Below are 20,577 nucleotides of genomic sequence, written 5' to 3'. Positions count from 1 at the left end.
ATTAAGAACTAATGAAACAATGTTTTAGATACTGCTTCCAATTCAGGTAGTTTACTCCCTATTGTTTCACTCTTTGGTTTCCGTCCTTGTTGTGGTGTTTTTCTTCAACATGATTCATTACTGAAAAAAGAGTATTGACAATGGGGCTTTTCATTAAACCGATTTTAATTGAAGTCATACTGCTACCCTCCAATTCGGACTTGCTTCATACACTTCCCATATGCAACATATACACTTCCCTACAAATTTATGTTTAAATAAGACTTAATTGAAAATTCTTCCACTTTATCTTCCAGTGGAGCGAAGAATGTATTCCCGACGCAATGCGAACAACCTATTTCTAAACACTAAAATCCCTCCAAACGGGGATGCTGTAGCAAAGCGCATTTGTAATACGCTTTTTATTACACAGTACCGTCTGCAGCTGTTAGGGGTTTATTTCTACAGGAAGATTTGTCCTTCGCGATGGACTGCCAGCAGCCTGCTCTATGGCCGGGAATAAAACAACTACCAAAGGCTCTGCAAAATGATTCCGTCACCGCACCATTCCAGGCAAGACTGGGATACAAGTAAGATACGTCCGACTCGGTAGTGCCGCTCGTAAACATAAGTATCCTGGGATTCCAGGATGAAATTGCCGCCAGCGGAGCGAATTATGTTGTAATTATTCACCCCCAAGATTGACGTCGAGGTTATAAATGTTCAGTAAGAAGAAGTGAACCTGCATGCCAATGTACCGGATATGTGCTACGATTGGGTGACCAATGTTCCGGCGTTGAATAATTATTTTGCACAAATTATTTGGCACCGCTTTCTTACCGCTTATGAGTTACAGGTCCAACAGCGAAATGTTTAAAGATGCAATGGAAAGGAGATGACGATGGATGATTCCATCATCATCATCATCAAGCGTTCCGCAAAACCTGTGGAGGAATTTGTTTGAAGTATAAAATTGTACTCGCCATCCAAACTCCTACTTGCCACAACTGCTTGCAAATCTTCGTTCTCCTCGTTTCATTTCCATCGTGCAACTACAGAGGAAACAACCATTCCAATGTCATAATCATAATCCTGCCGAACGGAAAGAACATTCCTGGCGATGGAAGTATTCATTGAAGAGCGCAAATGCTTTTATTTTTCTGTTTTAGAAGCATTGACAGCAACCGTCTCATTTTGGTTGTCGTTCCACTTTTAATGAAGATTTTTCATTCATAGGCTGGATTGCTTACTTGCTGTCTGAATGACCGAAATTCCCGAGATGGTTTGAGATTCATAAATTTTTCTTTTCCCATTTCAAATAGAAATGCTTGCCATTACCGTCGCACAGAAGATAGGAACCAGGTCGTTATCGTCAGTGTGAAATCCTCCAAGGACGGAAGCGGAACCAAGCACACATACACACATAGACTTCGAACACGACAGCTCCCAAATGATCAACGACGAGAAACACGATATTCCAAGATAATTATAGTAAATTATAGACGCGTAAAGTATTTTGTGGTTCCAAAGAAAACGGACTGCCATGCGCTGATACACAATGTTGGGGAGGAAATGGAGGTGATATTATAACCACTCCCAAAACGAGCCGCAGATATATTTTTTAACTGTTCTCACGCTTTGCTGGATGCTACATTGTTTTCCCTTGCAAGGGGTTCTTCCGAATTTGAAAATTACGACCGAACAAACGCTGACATCGCGTGGTTGAAATGACTGGGATTAACTATTTGGGTGACATTTCCTTTGCGAACGTGTCCCAGCAGCTCGGATCGTCCTTCTATTCATCTGCATAGTACTCGTCCGTTGGCGGATGCGCTATTGAGAAATCTAGATGAAACTGTTTAGTATCATTTACCACATTCTTTACCCTTCTAAACTCAAATCTACTCACAATTGATTTGTTCAAAATAAGTGAAGGGTGCTATCAGAACCAATAATGGATATGTGAAACCGTAGACTCCGGGAAAAGGAGGAATCCGCTGCCAACAGTGTTGCATTGCTATCCCATACCTCAGGCCATGTTGGGTCCAGATATGTTCAATCATGCTGTTCGGAGACGTGCCTGAGAGTCGACACACGGGACAAACATAAAACAGTTGGATGAGAATACTCATTGTAACTTTTCAACACCACACTGGTATGCGAAACACGCAGCGCATAAAATTTATATTCGTCTAATTTATACGATTGACAAGCGCACGCACGTTCTAAAAATCAAGATCATTACATACTTGGTACATACTTAGTGTGTATATATCTTGGTTGAAAGTTCATGTGTGTTTCAACAACTCCAGGTTGGTGCTCCAAAGTCCGTCAAAAATTTGACATTAACGGTTTGTTCAAATTGTGCTAATATAGCGCGTTTTTAACAATTGTTTCTTTTTAAGTGGTTTTAAACAGTTTATTTCGCATTGAAATTGACGAAATTGTCTTTGCTACCTTTTTTTTCAGTATCACGAATTATGAAGCAGTGTTTTGCAAAGGTGTTTTGGTGCAGTTGGTCACAGCTTTACGCAAGGTCTTGCGTTTGCGTTTTTGAACTGTCACACGAGCACAGTTTTCTGCCCCAAAAAATACTTTAAGTTTTCAATATACCACTTTTCTGAGTATACAATCTCATTAAAAATAACTAGGAACAATATTTACTATTGACATATAGAAACGCAAGAGTCTGCGGCAAGAATCAAACCCGTTTGATTTAAATAAAATTTTATTACAGAAAACGCAAGGTCTTACGTCATCGGTGACAGCCTCTATCTCTCCCAAGGGAAAAAAACGCAAACGCAAGGCCTTGCGTAAAGCTGTGACCAGGGGTTTGCAACGATCGTATCTGAGATTTGATAGAAACTTTTATCGTCTTTATTCACCGTGGTACAAAGTTATTCGTACAAATATAGAAATATTAGTCCAATGTTTTCATGCTTTCACGTATTTAATGTTTACCTTATTCTGTCATAGATTTATCGAAAAAAGTTCAGTGCTATTACGATACGCAACGTCCCTATAGCTGCAGCTACGAAGAGGTCGATTATAGGGATCCAAGTTGTTTCCATCGCCCCTTATCCTTCATATTCGATAGCTAATAATTTCCTTTTCTCCCAGTGTCCTACGAGCGACGCAGGAAACTGCCGCTTAAATACATTTTCAATATTGATAATTGGATAAGAGTGAAAAAAAAAAACTCGTTCCCGCATAACAACCATAGCGATTGTTTCCCCCTTGGACGCGCTCCGTCATTGCCCTCCGGGGAAAGACGCGGCAAGCTGCGAAGGTGAAAGAAAAAGTCGACGTTTTACTTCTCGACAACCTCGAAGCCTTTTGCACGCAGATGCTGTAACCATGGTTATCCTACCATAGGGATGGTGATGGTGCGATGGTGAAAAATAACGGTTGCAGTTTTCGCGACTTCGCGAATTCACACGTGCGTCGTTTATTGCCGGAACACGTGAGGTTTTCGGTCGTCGGTGTGTTTACCACCAACACAGGCGGAAGGAATTGGTCCCTAGAGACAACTGCAGGGCTCAGTATACACGCAATATATGCCAGAGGAAGATGGTTATTAGTTTACGATTATGATTATGTTTTTGCTATTTATCCAAATGCCAGCAACGTTCGAACGCATCGAAAGGAACCACCGGGGACGCTATTGGAGTCGGGGTCGATGAACTAAAAATCAAAGGATAATCTTAGAAACGAAATATAATTCTCGTTATGGAAGTCTAGCGCCTATGCCACTGCGTTCTTTCAACCTTAGAGGCGCTCGGGAGGTTTACAAGAAAATTGATTTTTCAGTTTTCAATTCAACACTCGACTGAACATCATCGGCATTAGCAACCCCTTTTCCACCCGAGCGTAAGGGACGGGAAACAAAAGAACGGTACTTGAATCACACCGAACAGCTTGCCAACGATGAATTTCCTGATGCGATTTTTTATCCTGTTCCAAAGCGGGTATTTAATGCCTTTTTTCTATCCAAAACAGCAGGGGATCGAATTACCCTCCGACACCGACCGGAACACCGGGGAAACGACTCGAACAGATGTGATTTGAATAGGAAAATGGTACGAAATCGAGGACACGAAGCGGAACACACCCTGTTCGGGGTGCCCCGATCGGAAAACACTTCCGAACCGCCGCAAAATACAATGAATCATCCTGGTTCTCTCGTGTGAAATCTCAGGGCGAGGAAAATAGAGACACTGCGTAATCGGGCAACCGGGCCGACCGATTATGAACCTGTTGATGATGAATGCTGTTAATTAATATCTGCCACCGGGACATCATCCCGGGGGTCGAGAGCGTTGAGAATGGGAAAAACATTATCACTACAATCATTGGCGCAAGTGGGTGTCCATCTTCCGCAAACTAGACGTATTGAACCCCTCGAGCAGAGTAGATTAATTATGCAAAGCAAAGGCAAGGGTTAAGAATTGCTAATATTTGTTACTCCGAGCGCTGAAAACTTATTAGATTTGGTAGCTTATCAATTACAACATGATTGATTCTCTATATTTTGGGTTCTCTTAGGTTAAGCCTTGATTGGTCGCTTGCTTTCCCGTCCCGGTTAGGGATGGTTTCAATTTAATCAACGTTCATTTGAGAAAAGTGCCAATTTGAGGAAAGTTCATTCGTTCGTACCCATCTAAATGGGTTTTACTAAAAAAAAACAAACACCTCCCCACGCACACGCTCACCCTCAACCCCTGTAAAAAGAGAAAACTGCTCAACCAGACACTCGGAAGGCGCTCGTAAAATTCGTGCCCGCATCGAGGACACGCAGTGCCGCGTCCTGGGCGCCCCGTGCGTATCGCGTGCGTGCCCGACGCGTGTCCACTTTCACTTCGACGCAAAAGAATCGAAACACGAAAAATAAAGCGGCACGCAAGCCCATAACCCCCAAAGCGGGCTCGCGTACCGGACCGGGAGGTGTTCGATTACGGTTACGATTGTTCGAATATCGCTTCGGGTCTGTTTTATTTTATTATTATTATTTTTCTTTTTTTTTCGTTGGTATTCCTCCCGCCACAGTTTCGTACGCTTTCCCCTCGGGAGCGGACCTGTTTCCGGCACACGCAGTTCACGCGGTTCAATTCAATTATGAATCCCTCTTCAGCATTGGGCGCCGCCAGATCGTTCCTCGGGGCCAAGGGGTCATAAATTTTGCTAATTCGCCACACGAAGTGCGCATTAGGCGCGAAAAACATTCGCCAGAGCTTTGTGACACCGGCACTCCACAGGGTTATGAAAAGTAATACCATTGATGCCAGGATGCCTATCGGAAAAAAACAGAGAATGGAAAAGTAAGAAGCCGCATGCTGCAGCTTCACGTCGACTGCGTGACAAACGCAAAACGGTTGAGTGCCCTTCAATCAAACGTCGGCGAACTCTCAAGGCGATTCCGAAGTTCCGGGTTCCTTTTTGCGCACGGTAGGTGGTCGGAGCGACATGGGAAGAAGCAACGAGGTTCCCTAACTAACTAACTTTCTTTTCTCTATCCTTTCTATTTTAGAGTGAATGCTGTAAGCCATTCGTGCCTGGGGTAAGTATTATATTTCTTTTGAACATTTTATATCGTTTTTATTTTTCACTAAATACTTTCCGCAAACTATGTGAACTGTCCTCTTTGCCGTAGGCAAATATGTGGTAAAGGAAAATCATGTCGAAGTTGCTAGAAAGGGAAATTCTGCATGTACTCCCGTAACGTTGATAAGTTTCCCAATCCCAAAATCACATTAAATTCATATCCTAGACGTACCGCTCATCATCAAGCGTATAAAAGCAATACTCGGCTTGAAAGTGGTATGATGGAAAATGAGAAAATTATATGTAAAGAATAATACAGCGAAGAGTATATTTACAAACGCATCATCCTGGAAGCATATCATTAATAGGCAGGGAGGGTTTCATCGCATACACTTAAATTCCTATTGAATGTTTCGGTTCAATACCCTCCGACAGAAGAAAAAACATAACCATAAATTTTCCCTTGATTCGGTTCACATCAAGCGAACCTCCCTCCTCGACAGAGAATTTTCTTCCCGCGCGTTAGATGATAGTAAAAACCGCACACCCCGGAGTTTAATTTTCAGCGTCGTGCTTGTGCACACGTTTCAATCTGTTTTGCAATTCAGCCATATTAAAATCCACTTCCATCCAGGCAGCAACCCCGGGCTGCAATGGATGACGCTGCCGGCCATGGGGACGCGACGGGACACCACAAGCGTACGCCAAGTGAAGGATGGTTCGGCGCAAATCTGCGCCGAAAGTGAAAGTGCGTCCCGGTGTGCTGCGTGTGGCCTCGGTGACAAGTGGCCCAAAATTTATCGTCCATCGCTGTCACCACCACCACCTACCACCGTTAGCGAAGGTTCCCAGCGACGACCTCGGGAACGGACGACGTATCCTCGGGTGTCCCGGGTGTACATTCCACCAAAAGGCAACGGCTGCGAGTGCCGTGTGTGAGCGGGAAACGCATAAATATGGAAACAATACTATCATTTATGTCAACACGGGGCCACCACGAGTACGAGGATGTCCCGGGAAAGGGGACGAGAAGGTGGCACGGGAAACGGAACGACGTGCGTGACGTTACCCCGGGGGCAAAACCGTGTGTTCCCGTGACTCCCAGGCTAGAAGGCACCGGCGGGAATGGGAATGAAGTGTTGTGTTTCCCATTATGCCACCCTTACGGGAACGAAGGACCTGGACCTGGGGGCGAAGAAAGGAGAGAATTTATGTTATTATATTTATGACATAAAAACAAAGCCACGAGAGAAACGGAGGAAGGACGAACACACGTGCACACAGAAGAGGGCCGCCTAGCAAAAACCGGGACGCTCAAGGACTTCACAGTATCAACAAAGTCCCGGAAAGTGTTCCTCCTGCGCTCCAGAAGAGTGGTTTGAAGATGTGTGCTTGAAAGATTCGATCCAACGATTGTTACCATTTGCTGATGAGCAGCAACGAATGTTCCTTCCTAAGCGCGCTTTCACAACCGATGCGAAACACCCGGATATCACCCGGGTGCTTTTGTGGTGCACGCGCTAAGTGCTGATGAAAACGACACATTGAGGGACACATCAGCACTTCTGCGGGACAGCAGTCTGCTCCTAATGTCCCGTAGAATAATCTTTCTTGCTAGCGTGTGGTGTCGAAAGGAATTTCAGTCTCGTCATCATCTTCCCGTGTGCAATGATAATACAAATTGTGGTCGTGTGTACTTCTGGTGCTGCCACCACATTCGCCGGCAAGTAATACCTACCTTTGCAGAATTGGCCCTTTCCGTTCGGTGCAGCGTCTGACGTCTCATCTCGTAATGATGATTTATGTACGGCGATGACATTTATTCTGCTTGCACACCACCACACCGGGCGACGGACGCATTAGTTTCGAGTCGGTTGCTTCCAGGTGTCCAGGTGGATGAAAGAGTTCAGTATGATAGTGCACAACGTTCGCACAACAAGGTGTCCAGGGGCCGTCTTTCCAGCATCCACCAGCAAGAAGGATCTGCAGTGCTACATCATTTATAGTGAAATGTAAGTGCAGTTTTATTGTTCATTCACGGAGGATCGGTGAGAAAAATTGCTTTCAAAAGGTACTTAGAGAGTGAACAACCTATTTTAAACAACTTTAACTATTTTTTCTTCGTTTTAGGACAACTCAAGGATCCTTCTCGCGGTCGATTCATTCAACTACCGAAAACTGTTCGAACTGTTTAAAACGTTCTTTCATGAAATGCCAAACCCCATCATCTCTTTCATTCTAATGCCCTCCAAAGCGAGATGGGTACCGGTATTTCGCACAAATGATGTCCGTAAATCGGGCCGGAATTTTATATTCCCTCTCCCGGGCGGAAGGATGTTTGGTGTGTCTTGGGCCTAGCTCCTCCCGTTCGCCATTAGTACAAAACTACCACGAGCCTATCATCCATTTCCCGCAGCGAAGGAAATTACCATAATTGCGGCAGCTTATCTAGCCGGCAATCGCTAAGGAAGGATACATGTCACCCGAAACGATAGAGTGTGAAGCCTACACACACACAGGCTCATAAAACACACGCAAGCATCATCACTGGGCGGCAAAATAATGAGTCACCTAAGCCTCTCTAATCTGGCCAAAAATACACATTATTATTAACACCACACCGGTGTTGGAGTGTACCCGGGTGACACTTTATTTCTTTTTTTTTTTGTTTTCATAGCCGATGGATCCACACACCTTTTCGGAACCAAAGGATTATGCCCAGCTCGGGTCCCATTCTCCAACCGGGCGTGCGGGTTGGTTTTCCTATATTTATCATAATGACCCAGGAGTTAGTGTTGCTCGTTCTCGCTACGATACTCGCCTTTAAACACCGAGCGGGGAAATCCGAGCAGGGAAAACCATACAGCAGATCCCCCATAAAAACCTATTCCATCGCACTCGAACGAACTATTATAGTTCTTCTCCGCACCGGGAGGAGGCTCACGGTATGACAAATATTTTCCGTACTTTGCATTAACGATAAGCAAGGGCCGTACCATTCCCCGGCACCCCACGTTCAAGATGGGATTCCTGTTGTAAGGTTGTGCTGGAAATTGCTGTTCATAGATTTAACCTTGGTTTATTTTATTTTTTCCTTTCTAAGGACAAGTGGAAGCACAACAGCAGAATGGAAGCACCCAAGAGCCCCCCGTCGGAGAAGAAGGATCGAGTTAAGCACAATAGTGTACTTTTAAATTACACCAGTTTATTTATGTTATCTAATTTATTCCAAACTCGGCACCACACGTACACACACGCACACTCAAACACTTCGTCGAGAAGTGTCATATATTCGCCTGGCGAGCGTGGGATTGTTTTCCATCCCGGCCCCGTCGGAGGCTGGGAGGAAAAGTTTCAAAATCGTTGCAAAACTTTCATTTTTGTACGCCTGCCTGCCGTTGCGCTCTGCTCTGGAGTTCAGGAAGCACCGCCATACCGCTTGGTTGGGTGACGGGAAGTTGGATCACTAGCAACGACCCGCACCCAGTTCGGCGTATGCCTCCGTCCCGGACTGCTTCTGCTGCTGTTATTTGGAAAATCGCCGAAAAAAGCCTCCACCACGGTTGCGATTCCCATTTCGGTGCTTTTCCGTTTTGTTTCCGTTTCCATAATTCATTGCGCCGATTTTTCCCACTCCCCCGGGAGAGGCAACTGCAACCGAACACGGCCGCGCCCGCTGGTGGAGGTTATGACGTGTTTCCTAAACACACTCGCGTTTATACAAACACGCGAAAACTCGTGCAAAACTCGGTGCGCGGTGGGAGGGCGGAAAAATCCACCATCCTCCCCTCGAGAGGAAAGGAATGGGGGGTGGCGGATGCTCTGGTGGAGTGTGCTGTGCAGCAAATGGGAAACGCTTTATCATGCGAACACATTGTCCTCCCGGTTTTTCGCCGGATTGCTACCGTCGGGACCAATTCTCGCATTCGAGAGCGCAAAACCAACTCCGCCGCCGTCGCCCGCTCCTTCGGGCACCTTTCCGTCCGGGGCCGAGCTTATCATCGGGCCCACCCGTAACCCACCTCCCTCCCCTCGATACTCCCATCATAAGTGCTCACATATTTATACGTTTACTTCAACTGCTTCTTTTTTCGGTTTGCTGTTGGTTCTTCCTCCTCTGCTCTCGTTCATTTTTGTATCTGGCTCTGGTTTGTGTTTGCCTTCCCCGCAACAACCCCATTACGAGCTACTCCCCCGTTTCCACCCCCACACAATGGCATCGTTTTGTATGATTCATTAAATATATATTATTTGTTGTTTATCCTTCTCTCACGTTCTCTTTCTCTCTTTCACTTCAGCACACTGAAGGAAGGAATTTTCGTCCCATTCAGGGACACATTTCGGGTCACCCTTTCCGGTGAGGGAGAGATTGTCTGCCATTTCTCATCCGGCCTCGGGTGCTAACTCTCTCGGAGCCTGTGAAGCGTAAATTTCCTCCATCCTGCAACCGGGTGGTGGGGTAACGATCATATGGAGCACCCAAAAACTTTTCCGTCGACCGGGTGGTTTTTTCGGGTGAAGTTCTAATTTCGATGCTTGATGCTTGTTTTCCCTCCCCCTCGTCCAGCGGAGGGGCAGAGACGCGGGTGGTTGGCACGTTGAAGGCACGCGTTAGAGCAATCTAATTTATAGAAACTTTATTGTTTATTGTAGTTGATTAGAAAAGGGGAAAGACAGCTTCGGCAAGGCAGAGCGAAGGAGGGAAAAAACTCCACGTTCCAAAACATATCAACAACTTCGACGGAGCTATAAGGATAATGTGTCTTTCCTGCCTCCTGTGCCACCCATCCCCCCGTCCTTGGAACCATCCATCCTTTCGCTCGAAAATTGTACCTTCCAAAGGAGGTGAACGGGAAGAATGCTTTTGGCTTCCAAAAACGGCATGAAATGAAAATGAGTTGTAATTTGTACGGTCGTGCTTTTGATGGGCCGGGCGCGATTTGGCGAGCCCATATGGGTGCTCATTTGTTTGCCCATTTCCCCCCAGCGTAATGTTTTGTGTTCTTAAAGTGTGTTTTGCAATGGAAGCCCCAACAAAGGAGAGGAATGGAATTCTTCACCCAGTTCGCACAGGGTTTTCGTGACAATCCTACCGAACTGTACGTGAGAAGGGGTTGGAAAGAAGATATTGTTCACTTACAATGCCAAGTCTTCCCTCCATTCTTCTGGAGCATCCTTCCAGAGGGGGTAATGAATTGTTATCAAAGTACAAATTGTTGGTATGAACCCCGAAACTCTTTCCTCTCCAGAAAAGTTTTATTAAATAGACCCTATTTTTGAACTAAAACTGATACCAAACAAAAATGTTGATGGAAAACTTTTGCCATACAAGTGTCAGATTAATTTAGATAGTGTCAAAATTCGCCCAAGCAAGTGCATTGCTGGGGAATTGAATTGAATTTGTAATTCAATTTATATTCACCTGATAAGCTTCCTCTACCAACCACCATTTCGTTCCATTTCGAAACAAACATTGGATCTACTTCGCACGCAAAGTTGGTTCTAACCTTTGCCCGGGGTGTAATAAAAAATGGCACCGATTTTCCATTTCATCCTCGGGGCTATAAAATTATCATTTGATGGATTGTGCACCGCGGTCGGTCCCTATCCCGACGTCCGACGTCCAACGAAACGGTTCGTAGCGGGTGCATTCGTCAATGCCGTACTGCAACTGCACCGAGAAGCTACATAATGCATGCTACGAAATGCAACACCAAATTTATTGCCCACGCTCAAGTTACGTTCCTCCGCTCGACATTTTCGATCAAAATAAAGTGTCGATGGCTTCGGGTGCGGGAATTGTACGGAGGAGGGCAATCGAGAGCTGACTCCATACTGCACCTCGAAATGTGACCTTGTGTGTGGACAGAGCTGCAACTACACGCGTGTGCTTGTGCTTTGAATGAACGGGAAGGGATGCGGTGTGTAGAACAATAAATCGGTGCACATTTATGACCCCCGGGAGTTGGTGTATCATAAATTATCATAACTGTCAACTGGCCGGAAAGGAATTGGATTGCATCGTACCCGGCAGTAGGGAAGCCCGATGGAGAGGGTGTGGAAGAGAACACATTCGACGGAGGGTCAAATATTCCATTACCCAAGTGATAGGATTTTTGCAAAAAGAAAATGGAAAATCATTTTAGAAAATATTTACATCATAAAATAAAACATAAAAACAATACGTTATTGCCAAAATGTAAAAAGGTAATCACTAAAGTTCTTAGTATCTAAAACTCAAATTCCAAAAGGATATCAATAGAAAGGTATGTTTTTTTGTCATTCCCTTTCGCTAATCATAGTCCATTAGCGACGGTACACCAGGCGACATATTTATTAATCCATAAATTGATATTATCCTCCGATAGCCAGCCTTTTTTCCCGGATGCATCCAATGTGCGGGCGTCGGATGTCATAACTTTCGCCGGAAGAACATGACCGATAGATAAAAGGAAGCTTGTTCAAGATTGCATCGTTCCGGCATCGAGAGCGTATTAAAACCCCATTCTCGTGCTATCTTATCTATTCTTCCCGGGCTCTGGAAGGGTCCCGAAAGCGGGAAGACCACAACAACTGCTGCCGTCTGGGTGGTAGTATATTAATCTGTATCGTTGTATTTTTCGATCAGAAGACTCGAGGCACCGTCGCTCCGTTGATTTATTGCACTCCGGAGTCGGATCCGATGGAAAGGATATCTCGAATCGCAATCCTTGGAACCAACCGTAGGAACCAATTTCCCCAGAACCAGTGTACGCTTTTATCCCATCTTTTTTTTTATTCCTCTCCAACTACGCCTTGGCTCGTGTGCAGCCTGGTAACCCGGAGGAACCTACCCAGAGGATAAAAAAATCGACCAATGTCCTTGTTCTATGGAGAGCAAAAACCGGCTGGAGGAAAAGTGCGCCAAAAGTTAATTTTCCCACGTGCTGCTGCTGCCGGGTTTTCGAGGTAAAGCACCTGCAATCTCCAAGGAAACCAAGGGACAGGGCAGAACCGAAGGATCACACAAAAAGTGTGTCCCGAATCGATGGTGAGCACGAGGAAACTAAGGATCAAAGAAAACTGGAGGACAAGAACAACGGGGTGCAAGCACACAAACGGATAACAAACACACCAGAAACCGGTGCGGCCGGGTTTCTTTGGATGGAAGGTGGCAGCATCGACAAGAATCGGCAGGACAATGGAAACGACGGAGTGAACGCACGACACACAACGTAGGCAATCGGATCGACTACATCATCGGTGGCTCACAAAGTGAAGATGAACTGCTTCGATCCTGGGCGGAGCGCTAAGAATCGGTGGGAAAACTTTCCGTCCTTCGGGAGTCCATGTCCTGGGAACCTGGGTAAGCAGGTCGTGCGTTTAAAGGGACCTCTAATTCTCTTGCGTCATTTTAGGTTCTTTTCCCGCTGCCTGCATCCCACCATAAAGGAGGCAAACATCCTCACAAATCTTTGTCCAACTTGCTAAAGGTGCAGTCGCCATCAATGAAGTCCTTGGTAACAGACAAGGTTGGTTGTTTGTACCTCGCAGCTTAACCTCCTGCCACGATATATCCTAGGAGATCAAGGAAACAAAGGAAGGAAAACCAAGATGCGTGCGACGGATCATGTCGCAAACTAGCTGTGGCACGGGTACAATCCCGAAGAAAGAAGCTCCTTTAAGCTACCTTTAAGATCCGTGTGAGAAACGGGACGGTAGATGTGGGCTCCTTATTTAAAGGGACCCAGTTAAATCGTCGTCCCACGCACGTAGCACCTTTTAGCCACCTTTTTAGTTCATAATTATGTTTTTTTTTTTCTGGTGCAAAGGTTTTCAAAGATATACCCTCCACCCTTATCCAAAAACTTTCCCAGGATCAATTGAGGCGCAGATTTATCCTTTTTTAATTGAAAAGTGCCATCCAATCAATCTAATGCATTATTAATCAAAGTCAACAATCGATCAACCAATGATATTATTCTTGTGATTCATCCTTCATAATCGACCAATGTTCGTGGGTATAACTTTGAAATTACCAATTTTAAAGTTTTACACGAAACCCGTAGATGTCCGTTCGGAGTCGTTTAGCATAAAATACTTATTTACTTGCTGGTTGCACCGTTTTAATCATTTCAATAATCTTTTCCATGATAAATTCTTTGGGGAAATTTTATTATAGAAATGATTTTACTTAATTTTTTTGTAGAAATGTATTCTTACCAAAACTTCTGTAAATGGTCAGTGCATATTTAAACCTGATAGAAAGTTTTGAAGGTTTTATTTTAGTTATTGTAAAACGACAATTTTATTTATATTTTTCCAAGTGAACGGCTTTGATGAGTGATTGTTTAAAGAGTCACTCTCGTTACGTTTTTTTTAAAAAGTTTACCTGTTGCAAGAAGTAGATCTAGAGAGTCGAAGGTTTTTTAGAATTTACGAATTACTAACGCATCATACATGCTTGATATTTGCGCTTCGTTTTCTGGTTAAAGGTTCGTTTTTTGTTGATGCTTATGCCAATGAATTTATTAATTGAATGGTATTTTTCAATTCAAGCTATGTACAACATTTCTTCTGAAGCGAATCTTTTCAAAACAACTGTTTTCTATTGTTTCACAACGATACTCAAACCCAGCTTGCCCAAAATTCCAAAGACACACTTTTCGTCGTTCCCTATGCCCTACAACAAAAGGATTCATAAATTACCCTCTCCATCGGGATGGCTGCTCTGCGAAACATTTTCAAGCTCAAAGTAAGGATAATTCAAAATTGGAGAAAACTTTACGTTCACTTAACCAGCCATAGCATGGCACGTAATGTACCGGGAATGCTCGTGGGGGATCGGGTGGCGTTAAAATAAAATGTGTATGTTTCATTAAACCTACGAAACGGAGCGGTGCGGCTCCACGTCACCGTCTTCGCCGTATTCCAGGCCCGATCTGGAAGGAAGCTCATTACGTTCATCGAGTGTTAGGCGATGCGAGAAGAGGCATCAAATAGCTTCAATGGCCCCGGGGAGCGCGACCGTCAAACTTTTAACCGGCTCTCGTGAAGAAAGGATGGAGAAGAATTCTTGAGCTGCCAGCTGACGGGCTTTGCGTACGTGTTTGTGTGTATGGTGTGTGTGTGTGTGTGTGGTCGTTCCTTTCCGGGTGGTAAAACACACTCCGGCACCACTCGCTACCCCGTGCGGGCAAGGTGTTGGAATTGGAATGAAGAATTTATGCTGCGTTCTTTTCTTATGCCTCACCGGCGTCACTTCCTTCGCCACTTTGTTGATTTCCCTTCGCCGGCCCGGGGTTTAACGACGCGCATTCTAGCGGCGCCAGCCGTCAGCTCGGCGACTCGGGGACATATGAGAAATTGGTCCCGGCGTACCATAAGGGTACCCTTTTTTATGAATTTTAAATTCGGCAATTAAATAAACTCCCTCATGACGGCGAAGCAAAAAAAAATATGAAAAGAAAACGGAACACCCGCCTGCGGAAGCGGAAGCCATTCGTTCCCGCACCTGGGCACGGGCAGAGCCGGTACCCTTACCTGAATGCCTATGTCCGGAGGAATTCAGAATGGTAGGCGAGTTAGTTTCATTCCTTCCCTCCCACCAACTGCTGCTCCCTTTCGCTGCGAGAGGAATTTGCATAAATTGTTCGTCTTAATTTCAATAGTTCGTTTCGCTTCGGTAGCACCGACCGCCAAGGTGACTTGGCCCAGTTTTTCGGCCCTAGAACTAGAACGCCATCGACGTCGTCATCGTCGGTCGGTCCCGTTTTCCCCCAGTGGCAGTTCATTAATTTGTCACTGCTTTTAATGGCAACTGCGGACGATTCCGAGGCAACACGAAACGGATAATAGCTGATACCCTTTTTGCTGTTCGTTTTATGTTTCAACTGAAACTATCACCTGGAATGTCTCGGTTCGATGTCAATTATCCTTTTTTCTCCCTTTTGTTCCGGGTGCTTGCGGGCTCAGAAAACGTTTCAGAAAACGCGGCATACTTGATGTCGCTGGGAAAAGGGGAGTATTTAAATATTTATCACCTAAAATTACCCGATAAGATGGAACTTTGAGGTTCAAAGTCACGTTAGTTCGTAAAATGTTCAAGTCCGCCATGATTAATGTTTGAACTTATGATCGTCAAACATACATACCAGACGGTTTGACGGTTTTATGTCAAGAATGGGCAAAGCCTCATTATCTGAAGACAATATTATTATGCAAATCAATTCAAGGTGTGGGGTTTATTGTAAAACCATTTGATTTGAATGTTTTTTTTTTATTCTACAACCTAGCGGATGGAAAAGTGTAGTTTGTAAACCATAATAAAAAAACCTTGGCGAAGCTAAAACTTTTATTATAAATATATTTTGCCTCAGATTTGTATTTCTGAATACTCAAGATAGCACGTGCTAATAATTTTCATCAAATTGACGTACACATATTTTTTTTATCTGTTTATCGATGCTCGACATACCCCGACCGAATCGAGGACCATTGAAAAGAAAACGATTTTATAACTTTCCTTTTCAAAAGCAACTCAAGATGGTATGACATTTCCTTCTTTACTGCCATAAGATCTTTAAAAGATTTCCTAAAATTGGCCTAGTGTGTAAAATTAATAAAATTATTCAAACATTAAGCTGTCTAGTCAATTCAAAATCGTTCTCTGCCACCGATGACATCCAATAACCGGAAGGTGATTGGTAAATTAAAAGTAACGGTCAGCAATAACCATTTGATAGCGCAGTGCAATGCCGAATAAACCGACGGGAGTGCCATTTGCAGTCTGTGTGTAATTTTCCGTCGAGCCTGCTCCAAAGTACTGTACTGCCAGAATTTGGTTAACAATAAAGTTGGCTAGCAACTTACTCTGTGGTTCATTCGGGGTTCCGCAATTGTTCGCCCGCAACAGCGAACGAAATGGCGATAAAAAGTAATTTACTCCCAACTCCGTCCCTCTCTCTTTCGCAACTTTGGAAATGGTCAACTGAAGTTTTTGTGGCACTTGGCAGAAATAAAATAAAATATAAAAATAAACTTGGACGAAACAGTGAAATTTCAAACCGTAAAGAACAAATTACGAACGTCAGGAGGTGGCCGGTGGGAGGGTTTGTGGGGTGGTTGGTTGCCCTGCCGGATGACAAAACAATTGCAGATGACATTCCGCAGGATGAAAATGACACTTCTTGGGATGAGGGTGTAGTTTTTTGTTTTGCTTTCTTGTTCCTTACCAGCTCTCCCTCTGTGTCTTTTTTTAAGTGTCCTATCCTTCTCTTCTGCAAAGGATTCCAATACCATCCAATGTTGTGTCCGATCCGCGTCGGTTGGCGTCGACATGTCCCCCTCTCGCTCCCTCTTCAGAGGTTTTCCCCTCTCGGTGACGGTTTTTATGTTAAAACGATATCATAACGTAAATTTTTATTGCTTCCCCAACGTTCCGTTGCGTTTCCCTCTGCCCTAGTTTAAGATTGAATGAACGTAAAAGGCCACCGTCCGTCGGATTCACCAGGATTTTGGATTTTAGCAACTCGATACGATTGGCCAGGAAGCAGTGGAAGATTTGTTGTGGCCCGGGGACAGTGGTTCCATTTCCGCCCTTCCACCACAGCCTCCCTCCCACCGATAGGCGACTTGTCGAAATGTCTAGACTTTTAATTGAATTAGGTTTCGTAGACCCGGGCAGTTGTTGGGTGTCGGTGTGGTTTCGGCCTGCATTTAGGATATGCACACTGACGCACACACATACACAAGGATATCCTGACGCCGTTCCGCCAGATCCGAATACTCTTCCGATACATCGGCTTCAGCGATGCAGGCGCTCATAATAAACTGGTTGGTAAACGTAAACCTAGAGGAGGAAGACAAAAATGTTAGCCACCGAGTGAAGAAGAGCATTTCGATTGTCGAATCGTCCTTGTCCGAAAGGATCAGCGCTCCGTAAACCCCACGACGAAAGACCGACCGAAAACCGTTCATAGCAGAATAAGTGGAATGACTAAACGGGGCAAAGGCAAACAAAAATTGGAAATAAAAATAAAAAATAAACCCCGCCCGATAAGGACAACTGTCACCGATGACATTTATCGTCCGCCATCACCTCCGAGTGGCCTCGGCTTGGCCCGCCCCTGATCTGCCCATCCGTTCCTCTGCTGCTGGTGACAAACGATGGGCACTTATTCCGATTTGTCTCCCAATCTGGCGCCCCTTATAATGCCCGTCAAATGCGGCTCACGGTCAGGTTCTTTTATTTTTCGCGTCCCTTTCCCCCCTCCACCTTTTCCTGCCCTACGCTCGCGCAAAGCTGGTTCTTAAATTTCAACGAGATTAGATAACACACGCTCAAAGTTTATGACGGTTAGCAGAGGAGCGAACGAACGGCAGGATCCGGTCCGGAGCGCCGTCTTGTCCGGTGTCTCCTAAATCCTCTTAAGTCGATTGTTTTTTGGTCGCTTATGCTTCCGAACACGCACATACACCCGAAAGAAACACGGGACACGAAGGACGCTCGCACCGGTATCCTTATACCATCCTTTCCGCAGAGTGGAAGATTTCGCTTTCGTTGCTTTGTTTTAGCTTTAACGCTCTGGCTGTGGCTTGTCTGATTCCGTTTTATTTTCCTCTGGCCCGAATGGTGGACGATGTGGAAAAGTTTCATTCTGGTGTCCCGATAATTAGCGCTGCAAACGACGAGGGCATGACGAAAAAAAAATAACGCGACGAAATGTCGAGAGATGGGTCCTTTATTTTTCTGCCTTTCTTACTATCCTTTCCTGAGGACCCTGCCATAACAATGGATCCCGACGCGGTGGCAGTTGTTGACGGGGTGGTTCCTTGTTTGCCTCGTGGAGGCGGAATGACGATAAAGATGTCGTTATCCTGCAAGCAGACTGTGATGGGGTTTCCCTGCGAGTCGGGGCGAGTCTTTACACCTCTCAAGTGCAACTGCAATTTACGATCGCACGTTGGGTTTTGGGTTTGTGCAAGTGGTTGCCTCAATCGGTGGTGGAATGACATCTGCACCACAGGTATGTCGTGAGGGAGTTGTAATTACGTACAAAAATACGATATGTCTGGCGGATGACGATCCTGAAGACGATGTGCCAGAGCTCAGTATACGAGAGATTAAGATAAGCTAAGTTTTTAAGAAAGTTAATTCAGGATAAGGTGACTGATTTCCTCTTAATACATGGCAAATGGTATATGTTTATTAGAAATTAATAATTATAAATAGTGTTTTTTACTGAAACTTAGAAAAGGTCCTAAATGTAGCCGATTTAGAAAACTATCTACTGCATTGAAACGAAAATTATAAAAAAATGTTTCAATGTTCAACAAGAAAAGTATATGTTGTAGTTTTATTTAAGACGAGAAATTAATAAAAATTTCCTATAAAAATGGTTAAGGAATAAAATGAAATGGATAGTTTACAGTTTATTCCAATAATCTTATTTATGACTCTTTACCAGAACATTTCGTTTCCTTGGGGAATGCCCAGAAATTCTTTTAAGAAAGCACAGATTATACGGAACATGTTTTATTTGAGTTTAAGCTTCTCATTCGTTCTCCATACTTGTATTTTTATGCAAAATATATTGTATGTGTGTGTTCAACTATCGGGATCGATTAAATCTCTTGTATTACTTAGTGTACGTTTGTCAAATTGTAAAACCGTTAAAAAAATGTTAATATAAAAAAATAATACTGTAAAAATGTTAATACACCATACAGTACATCTTTATTTTGTTGTGAGAATCCTTGACATGTTAGACAAAAATATTACATTTTGGACGGTTTTACGAGTATGGTTTTGATTCGAAAATGTCATAATTTTAGTAAGTTTACTTTGGAGTTTTTGAAATTTCAATAAACCGAAAAACTATAATCAATTATAAATGGAGCTGATGTTCGACAGTAAGTTTGGATGTTTCCTTGAACAGTCTCAATATTTCATTCATTAAGAAATCGATCGCCGTCGGTTGCTTTGGAAGCATAAACGATTGATTGAATTCATCGCTGCGCTTTTTAATTCTTTCAAAATACATCATAATCTATCGTCCACATACCGTCTGGGGTGGATTTATCTCGCAATTTCATCAACATCGTTCAATTGTCTGTTGTGCATTGTCTCAGGAAGGTGAAATCAAAAGCAAATCCATCGGCCAGTTCTTGATTTAGCATATTTTCCTATCCATTCCATTCCAACGGCATAAATATCCTTCCGGCGGTTGAGGGAGGGTAAAAAAAAGAGGAAAGCTCGATTTTCCTTTAGCCTCACGTTGCATCGCTGGCCGAGCTGCAGTCGATGGACCGGGGCAGCTGCTAGGTTGCTATTTTAATTAGAAATTCCATCCATCTCCATCGTCCTCCCGCGCGTCCCGTGTGGTCAAGCGAAGAGTAAATTATGCTCGAGCGCGACCATGTTCCGCACTCACTCGGGGAAATTCAGTTTTCCCGGATGCAAATCCCGACTGCCGGCATTTTCGCTCCCGCTAGTACGACGCCTTGGCAAAACAACGTAATCCGAGCTTAGAATATCAAAACCAAAACAGCGTGCCCCGTCCGTCCTCCGGTCGTCGAGTGCCGGCCTCTCATTAGACCATGGGAAATTCTACATTTCTTCGGCCGGAAGGCGGCCGTGGGGAGGGTGCCAATGGTACAGATGAAGCGAACTGAAATCAGTTTTAATCAAAATTCCTTTTCCCAGCTTCGTCCCGCCCCTTCTCTGGTCGATGACCCCGAGCGGTCGATGGTTTCTTCTCCCACGACGTTCTGTAATCGTACACCCCTCCCTCGGGACGTCCCTGTGCAGGGGAGTTGAAGAAAAGCCGCGAAAAAGGAAACCGGCACGGGATGGAATGTGTTTTCCCACCCACCCGACAGCAGGAAAGGCCCGAAGGAAAAGATGGAGGAAAATATCGATCATCTTCCGGCAATTTATTTCCACTCAAAATCACTTCCACACGCCGCAACAAGCCGGTTCGCGAGCTGGGGGGAGGGGCGGGAGTTTTCCCGGAAGTATCCGCGCCCTCTCGAAGGATGTTTTTTTGTGGTTCTCTTCCTTTGACTGACTAATTA

At 44.5% G+C, this 20,577-nt stretch overlaps 1 protein-coding gene across 1 annotated transcript in view; it reads left to right on the top strand.

Moving 5' to 3' along the window:
* The first annotated feature begins 7,431 nt into the window (after positions 1-7,431).
* Positions 7,432-20,577, top strand: part of LOC131267132 (trypsin alpha-like) — a 48,930-nt gene continuing 35,784 nt past the window's right edge. The window contains exon 1 of the mRNA XM_058269913.1: positions 7,432-7,532. Coding sequence (XP_058125896.1) covers positions 7,432-7,532 — 101 coding nt within the window. The remainder of the gene's footprint in view (positions 7,533-20,577) is intronic.

The sequence above is a fragment of the Anopheles coustani genome, chromosome 3 (assembly GCF_943734705.1).
Source record: "Anopheles coustani chromosome 3, idAnoCousDA_361_x.2, whole genome shotgun sequence".
NCBI lineage: Eukaryota > Metazoa > Arthropoda > Insecta > Diptera > Culicidae > Anopheles > Anopheles coustani.
Note: the sequence above shows the minus strand (reverse complement) of the source record. Positions and strands in the feature narration are given on the sequence as shown.